At 44.1% G+C, this 8820-nt stretch overlaps 2 protein-coding genes across 10 annotated transcripts in view; both read left to right on the top strand.

The window, feature by feature from the left end:
* The window catches only part of LOC102248091 (protocadherin gamma-C4), a 162808-nt gene that overhangs the window by 79426 nt on the left and 74562 nt on the right, over positions 1 to 8820 (top strand). Inside the window, exon 1 of one of the 9 annotated variants that reach the window (XM_014529027.1) lies at positions 2339 to 5074. The exons of 7 other annotated variants lie outside the window; for them this stretch is intronic. In XM_014529027.1, the coding sequence (XP_014384513.1) occupies positions 2366 to 5074 (2709 nt within the window). In that variant the 5' untranslated portion in view covers positions 2339 to 2365. Of the gene's footprint in view, positions 1 to 2338; positions 5075 to 7026; positions 7262 to 8820 lie in introns of those variants that run through there. One more of the 9 variants, XM_014529040.1, reaches the window with a different exon arrangement.
* The window catches only part of LOC102260469 (protocadherin gamma-B7), a gene marked incomplete at its 5' end in the record, with an annotated part of 2219 nt that continues 666 nt past the window's right edge, over positions 7268 to 8820 (top strand). The window contains one exon of the mRNA XM_014528997.1: positions 7268 to 8815. Within this exon, the coding sequence (XP_014384483.1) occupies positions 7268 to 8815 (1548 nt within the window). The remainder of the gene's footprint in view (positions 8816 to 8820) is intronic.

The following is an 8820-nucleotide window of genomic DNA, read 5'->3' on the forward strand; positions in this document are numbered from 1 at the left end:
CCAGCGAGCCCGGATTGTTCAGCCTGGGGCTGCGAACCGGCGAGGTGCGCACGGCCAGACCTTTGGGCGACAGGGACGCGGCCCGCCAGCGCCTCCTGGTGGCCGTGCGGGACGGGGGACAGCCACCCCTCTCAGCCACCGCCACGCTGCTCCTGGTCTTTGCTGACAGCCTACAAGAGGCCCTTCCGGATCTCAGCGAACGTCCTAAGCCCTCTGACCCTCAGGCTGAGCTGCAGTTTTATCTGGTAGTGGCCCTGGCCTTGATCTCAGTGCTCTTCCTCCTGTCCATCATTCTGGCGATTGCCCTGCACCTTCGTCGCTCCTCCAGTCCCTCCGTTTGGGGTTGCTTTCAACCTGGTTTCTGCTCCAAGTCTGGACCTGTGGTTCCCCCCAACTACAGTGAGGGAACATTGCCCTATTCCTACAATCTGTGCGTTGCCCAAGCTGGAAAGACAGAGTTTAATTTCTTAAAATGTACTGAGCCCTTGCATTCCGCTCAAGACATAGTTTGTGGTGATTCTTCTGGGCCCTTAATTCCACTTCAGAGTGGGAATGATTTGACTTCACATCCTGAGACCCTAACACCGGTGAGTTTCATTTCTGTGTCTTCAGTAATATTCTACTAGTTTCTCATATTTCAGGTGTACTACTTCATTTTTATATCTAGAATAATTTTTAGAAAATCCATAACTAATCACCATCTTGTCTTCTCAGTGTTCACTTTAGCTGATTATATTTTTCAAGATTATTTACTTGGTTCAGAAGTTGCTCTATAATTTAAAAAGAATGTTACTCAATTAGAGATATCTTTTCAAGCTGAGATTAGCAAAACAGAGACAGTGGTCTTGGCTTCTTACCAAATAAATACATAATAACCTATCCAAATCTGCTAAGATTTAAGATAAAATTTCTATATCCTACTTATATGTTTTTAAAGTTTAATAATATTCAAGCACTCGTTATCTATCAAAGCATGTGCTCCTTCCAAAAGAACATTTATTGCATACAATCTTATAGGTGTTTTTAGATTTCTTTTTTCACTATTTTAAAAATTTATAAAACTGTAAGCATTTGAGAGGTATGGTGAGCAGATCCATGAATTCCTGAGATAATATGCGAAGTTATAGATGTATGATGTATTTTTCTTGGGAGAGGTGTCAAAATTTTTTTTCCATTGCCAAGGTTTCTATGGTCCCCAAAACTTAATACTAACTACCCTGGCTGAATTTTTTTCTTCAACTTTGGTCCTTCTGGTTTTCTTCTTATATTTGTTTGTCTTTTCTTGGAGCTCCAGTTGTACTCTTTTCCAATCTTCTTTCCACTCCATTGCAAGATCAAGAATTTCCAAGAAAGCAAATGAAATGCTCTTGCCTTTTGTGTTCAGACTCTGTCTTGGATTGTCTGGTACACAAATCTTTGAAGACTAAAGATAAAATCTTTAATGACTAAATATAAAATCTATGAAGAGTTACATATGTGGGACATAGTGACATAAACACTTCTGAACACATGTTCTCTGTATGAAAGAAGTGAACCTCTAAGCCCTTCACCTTTGAAGGGAGAACTGCTGTTGGGTTGATGGGCACATACAATTGGGAAAGTATGTGTAGCACTTTACTTTGGGCTTCCATACAAAATGTTAAAAGAAGAGAATATTTAAATTGGCAGCAGTGCCCTGATGAAAACAGGCCATTTGACATAAGCACTTATTTTTTAAACACCTACATCACTATTTCTAAGTTTGTTTTTGAAAATTGTAGCACTTGAAACTCCTGTACATATATCTCTTCCAATTATAATACAGACATGTTCCCCTTAGTTTTTTATTACCTTCTCAACTTATTTAAATAGATCAAACCCACTTCTAATAATGTATACCCCAAATAAGATACATTAAAAAGATTAATTGAGGCTCAATAAAACTGCTTTAGAAAACAACATTTTGAAAACCTTTTATACAATCCTAACACTAAACAAACTTAATTAGTTAATTAAATCTAAAATAAAAAGATTTTAAGTGAATTGTTAGGGGCATATCTTAGAGTTTCTATATGAATGTCTAAACAATTGGATTGTTTAAATCTAAATTTAAAATAAAATTGTGAGACTTCTGAATATTTTTAGAAGCTCATATGAAATAAAATAAGCATTACTTACCTCTGGATATATTTCTGTTGAGAAAATAAGTGTTGAGATACATATTTAACGAACTATTTTCACTTCGCATTTTATAGTACTTTCATTCCAGTTTATTCTATCCAGTAAAGAAAGCTACTAATAGTTTATTTAATGATATCAGCCAAGAAATCAAAGAAGTAATGTAAAATAAAATAAAATCTCCAACAAAGAGTAGCGTTTGTTTTTTATGGTATACATAGCGGGTGCAGTAACTTCTGAGGACTCTGGGCGCCGCTGTTCACCTACTAGGAAAGAATCGCAGCCAGCGCTCCATCCGGATTCTCGGGGCTCCAACTACACAAAAGCTCCACAGTTCCTACAAACCGGCTCCGGGGCTGCAGCGACACTCACTCTAGAATTTAGGGTGCTCAGCCTACAGAGACTCCTTGCAGCCAGAGGAAGAAAAAGGGACCGGTCAAAACACGCAACGTGTCCAGTGAGGACATTGCCAGAATTCCGTGACCAAACAACAATGGCCGCTCAAAGGAATAGCTCCGACCGCTGCGCGCTGGTTCTGCTCTGCCTTTTCCTCGGTGCGCCGTGGGAGTCTGAAGCCCGGCAGATCCGCTACTCGGTGCCTGAGGAGCTGGACAAAGGCTCCTTCGTGGGCAACATCTCCAAGGATCTGGGACTGGAGCCCCGGGAGCTGGCGGAGCGCGGAGTCCGCATCGTCTCCAGAGGTAGGACGCAGCTTTTTGCTCTGAATCCGCGGAGTGGCAGCTTGGTCACGGCGGGCAGGATAGACCGGGAGGAGCTCTGCGCTCAGAGCGCGCGGTGTCTGGTGAGTTTTAACATTCTTGTGGAAGATAGGGTGAAACTTTTCGGGATAGAAATAGAAGTAACTGATATCAACGATAATGCCCCCAAATTCCAAGCGGAAAATCTAGACGTAAAAATCAATGAAAATGTCGCTGCAGGGATGCGTTTTCCTCTCCCGGAAGCTGTTGATCCGGATGTGGGCGTGAACTCCCTACAGAGCTACCAGCTCAGCCCTAGTAGGCACTTCTCTCTAGCAGTTCAGAGCCGTGCCAATGGTGTCAAGTACCCGGAGCTGGTGCTGGAGCGCGCCCTGGATCGGGAGGAAGAGGCACAGCACCACCTGGTCCTCACTGCCTCCGACGGGGGTGACCCTCTCCGATCTGGCACTGTCCTCATCAGTGTCACTGTCTTCGATACAAACGACAACGCACCTGTCTTCACTTTGCCTGAATACCGAGTGAGTGTTCCGGAGAACTTGCCTGTGGGCACACAGCTGCTGACAGTCACTGCTACCGACAGGGATGAAGGAGCCAATGGAGAAGTGACATATTCATTCCGAAAATTACCTGATACACAATTACTGAAATTCCAACTAAACAAAAATACTGGAGAAATAAAAATATCAGACAATCTAGATTATGAAGAAACAGGCTTCTATGAAATAGAAATACAAGCAGAAGATGGAGGAGCATATCTTGCAACTGCCAAAGTGTTGATTACAGTAGAAGATGTAAATGACAACAGTCCAGAAGTGACCATCACATCTCTGTTTAGTCCCCTGAAGGAAGATTCACCCCTGGGGACTGTTATAGCTCTTTTAAACGTGCACGATCTAGACTCTGGGCAGAATGGACAGGTCACCTGCTCCATAGCAGGAAATCTACCATTTAAGTTAGAAAAGTCCATTGACAGTTACTATAGATTGGTGACACATGGGGCTCTTGACAGGGAGCAGGTATCCTCTTACAATATTACTGTGACAGCCACAGATGGAGGAAGTCCACCCCTGTCGATGGAAACTCACTTCACCCTGCAGGTGGCAGATATCAATGACAATCCACCCACCTTCTCTCACATATCCTACATTACCTATATCCCAGAGAACAACCCAAGAGGTGCCTCCATCTTTTCAGTGACTGCACTAGACCCTGACAGCAAAGAGAATGCTCAGATTATTTACTCTCTAACTGAAGACACTATCCAGGGGGCACCTCTATCTTCCTATATCTCCATCAACTCTGACACAGGAGTCCTGTATGCACTTCGCTCCTTTGACTATGAGCAGTTTCGTGACCTACAGATGCAGGTAACTGCCACAGATAGTGGTAACCCACCACTCAGCAGCAATGTGTCTCTAAGTCTATTTGTGTTGGACCAGAATGACAATGCTCCAGAGATCCTGTACCCCTCTCTTCCCACCGATGGTTCCACTGGTGTGGAATTGGCACCCCGCTCTGCAGAGCCTGGTTATCTGGTGACTAAGGTGGTGGCAGTGGACAGAGACTCAGGCCAGAACGCCTGGCTGTCCTACCGCCTGCTGAAGGCCAGCGAGCCAGGGCTCTTCGCGGTGGGGCTGCACACGGGAGAGGTGCGCACTGCACGGGCCCTGCTGGATAGAGACGCCCTCAAGCAGAGCCTGGTGGTGGCAGTTCAGGACCATGGCCAGCCCCCTCTCTCCGCAACTGTCACACTTACTGTGGCCGTCGCTGACAGCATCCCAGATGTCCTGGCCGACCTGGAAAGTCTTGAGCCTTCCAACAACCCTGACCACTCCAGCCTCACGCTGTACCTGGTGGTGGCAGTGGCTGCTGTCTCCTGTGTCTTCCTTGCCTTTGTCATCATGTTGCTGGCGCTCAGAATACGCCGCTGGCACACATCTCGTCTGCTCCAGGCTTCAAGAGGCGGGTTGGAGGGCGTGCCCGCCTCGCAATTTGTGGGCGTGGATGGGGTGCGGGCCTTCCTGCAGACCTATTCCCATGAGGTCTCCCTCACTGCTGACTCACGGAAGAGTCATCTGATCTTTCCTCAGCCCAACTATGCAGACACGCTCATCAGCCAGGAGAGCTGCGAGAAAAAGGATCCTTTGTCTTTGTTAGATGATTCGAAGTTTCCTATAGAAGATACCCCTTTGGTTCCAGTGAGTTCTATTTTTACTCCTTTCCTTTCATTTAAAAAATTATGATTGGTTTTGTTTTTAGGTTTGCAGCATATCGATGGGAATTTTTAATCTTTATTCTTTCATATTATCCATTTCGATTTGCTTCTTGCTAAAATATTCCAGAGTAGAACTTGTCAGTTATTAAGACTATGGCTTTACTTTCTGATAAACATATATGTAATGGCAATGAAGATCTATCATCTTAAGATTGTTACCATTAGTTTTGCAGAGCCTTATATTTTATAGTTTTGTGTGCTGTCCTTTGGTCAGATGCTGAAATCCTAGCTCTGATTTTGAAGGCAAGTCTGGTAAACATAGGTAAATGTCTGAAACAAATGCATTGACATCACTGGAAACATAACTCAAACACAAGGCCACTCATTTCCTTCCCAAGGAGAAGGGCAGAAGTACACCTTTGTGGTTATATTCTTTAAACTATACCTTGTAATGACAATCACAATTGAATTTACTTCCTAGAGATTTAGATTTTTCATCAGTATTTTATAAGAAATCATAACAATGTGTGCTTAAATTTTCCCAAGTGCAATCATATCTGGTAACATTGCAACATCTTTTTTTGCCTGAGATTCTAATTTCATACCATAGTGTGGAAGACATAGCATTTTAATTTGACTTTCCTTGCTCAATCAGGTTTCTAGAAAACATATAGAAGGTTAAATTATGCACATTTTAAGTTCTTCTCTCTCTGTATTATTTTTTTGGTTAAAGTCTCCAATCTCTGAGGCTGAAAAATATATAGAGATTGGGGAGACAGATGGGTTGTACATGTTCCCAGGGGATGTGTGCCAAGAGTATTTCAGTAGCTCCTGAATGTAGTGGAAGAAAGAACCACCTGAAACTCTGAAATTGAGCAAAAATAAATTTAAAGTTAAAAAAATGTTATTTCTGTAGGATATCTGATCCGAATATAAGCAGAGAAGTACACAAAATGATCCTAAGCAAATTATCAGTGGAGTTACTGATGAACCTATTTGGGTTATTGAAAATAGTGATGTATTGGTTTGATCTCTTACGTTTATTACTAATATTCTTCTAAATTAATGTGTTAGCATAAAGGCAAAGAGTGTCCTAATATATGTCAATATACTTATGAAAACATTACTTTTTTCATGTCATTCAACATTTATTCAATGATAGGTGTGTGGAAGGAGAACACAGGATGAAAAATCTAAAACTTTTGGGTCATAGTTATTAACCTTTAAATCATTGAAACTGTCACTTAAAATTTCTGTCCATGAGAGTCAAAATTATTATGCAGCCATCTCAAATAATTCTTTTATCTTGAAAAATACTGATTTTTAAAATAACTACTTTGACATGGTAACTATTGTAAGAAATGTTTTTAAATATAATTACTTAAACACAGGACACTTCATATTATTGTAATCAACATGGCAATGATTGCGTACTAGTTACTAAATATGGAGGGATGGATTAATACTTCCTAGCGAATATAAACTAGGATCGAAGACAAAAAAATGTGGGGTTTTTGCTTATCTTCAGTATTTGCCTTTGTAAATAATTTACTCTTAAAAGGAAAAACAATGATTGCCTCTGGATGGAAGAACTGGATAACAGTAGACCATGAGATAGAGACCTACTTTTCACTTTACAATCTTTTGTTGACTTTTGAAAGAAATACTTTTATCTTTTTACATTTATGTAAATTTTTAAAATATAAAAATACATAGTTTTGACTATGGGAAAAGCATGTTTCATGATGAAAACGGAATCACTGAGGAATAAGAGTCAAATATTTTAGCTCCTAACATTGAAAGAAAAAGATTTCCTGAAATGGAGAAAACTTAGGCTGCGGTTCCACACGGGGCCTCTGGGCGCCGCTGTCGGCCAGTGCAGGGCAAGCGCCGACGCCCGGGAATCCTCAGCCTCTAGCCTAGAATTTCCTGTGCAGCCACCAACACAGAAGGAAACCCGTTCATACACTAGGGCTCCGAGTTGTGCAGACTCTCCGAGCACAAGCGGATTCCCAGCCCCAAGACTGGGGACTCCGCCTGTCCTGGGCTGAATGGTTTTCCAGCGTGATAGTGTGCACTTTCTCCAACTGGGAAGACTGGGACCCAGCGAGAACTAGAGCGCGCGATGGGAGGGAGCTGCGCACAGAGACGCGGAGCGGGCCGACTGCAGGTATTGTTTCCCTTCCTGCTGCCTTTGTTCTACCGCGCACTCTGTGAGCCGATCCGCTACTCGATTCCTGAGGAGTTGGCCAAAGGCTCGGTGGTGGGGAATCTCGCCAAAGATCTAGAGCTCAGTGTCTTGGATGTGTCCTCTAGGAAGCTGCGAGTTAGCGCGGAGAAGCTGCTTTTCAGTATAGACAGGGAGAGCGGGGACTTGCTGGTGAAGGACCGAATAGACCGCGAGCAGATTTGCGGGGAGAGAAGAAGATGTGAGTTGCAGTTGGAAGCCGTGGTGGAAAATCCCTTAAACATTTTCCATATCATTGTGGTTGTTGAGGATATTAATGACCATGCCCCTCAATTCCATAAAGATGAAATAAACTTAGAAATCAGTGAATCTGTCAGCCCAGGAACGGGAACAATTCTTGACTCTGCAAAAGATCCTGACATTAATATGAATTCACTGAGCAAATACCAACTAAGTCCTAATGAATATTTCTCATTGGTGGTGAAAGACAATCCCGATGGTGGCAAATATCCAGAATTAATATTGAAGAAGACCCTGGACCGAGAAATGCAGAGCTCTCACCACTTGGTACTAACAGCCTTGGATGGTGGGGATCCGCCCCAGAGCGGCACTGCTCAGATCCGAATCCTGGTGGTGGATGCCAATGATAACCCCCCTGTGTTCAGCCAAAGTGTGTACAGGGTCAGCATTCCGGAAGATGTGCCCCCAGGCACCTCTGTGCTGAAGGTGAGCGCCACTGACCAAGACGAAGGCTTCAACGCAGAGGTCACCTACTCCTTCCTTGGTGTGACTGATAAAGCCCAGCACGTGTTCTCTCTGGATTCTGCAACAGGAAACATTGTAACTCACCAGCCCTTGGATTTTGAAGAAGTAGAAAGATACGTAATGGATGTAGAAGCAAAGGACCGAGGATCTCTCTCTACACGGTGCAAAGTAATTATAGAAGTTTTAGATGAAAACGACAACAGCCCGGAAATAATCATCACGTCTCTCTCTGATCACATTTTGGAGGATTCCCGTCCAGGAATGGTTGTGGCCCTCTTCAAAACAAGGGACTGGGATTCCGGTGAAAATGGAAAAGTCACGTGTAATTTAAGTAGAAACGTTCCATTCAAGATTCATTCTTCTTCTAATAATTACTACAAGCTGGTAACAGATGGGGACCTGGACCGAGAACTGACCCCGGAGTACAATGTCACCATCACAGCCACCGACAGGGGCAAGCCGCCCCTCTCCTCCAGCACCACCATCACCCTGCACGTCACCGACGTCAACGACAACGCCCCGGTTTTCCAGCAGTCAGCCTACCTGGTCCACGTGCCAGAAAACAACCCGCCCGGGGCCTCCATCGCGCAGGTCAGCGCCTCCGACCCCGACCTGGGACCCAACGGCCAGGTGTCCTACTCCATCGTGGCCAGCGACCTGGAGCCACGGGCGCTGTCGTCCTACGTGTCCGTGAGCGCGCACAGCGGGGTGGTGTTCGCGCAGCGCGCCTTCGACCACGAGCAGCTGCGCGCCTTTGAGCTGACGCTGCAGGCCCG

Source organism: Myotis brandtii, unplaced genomic scaffold (genome assembly GCF_000412655.1).
Source record: "Myotis brandtii unplaced genomic scaffold, ASM41265v1 scaffold668, whole genome shotgun sequence".
Lineage (NCBI taxonomy): Eukaryota > Metazoa > Chordata > Mammalia > Chiroptera > Vespertilionidae > Myotis > Myotis brandtii.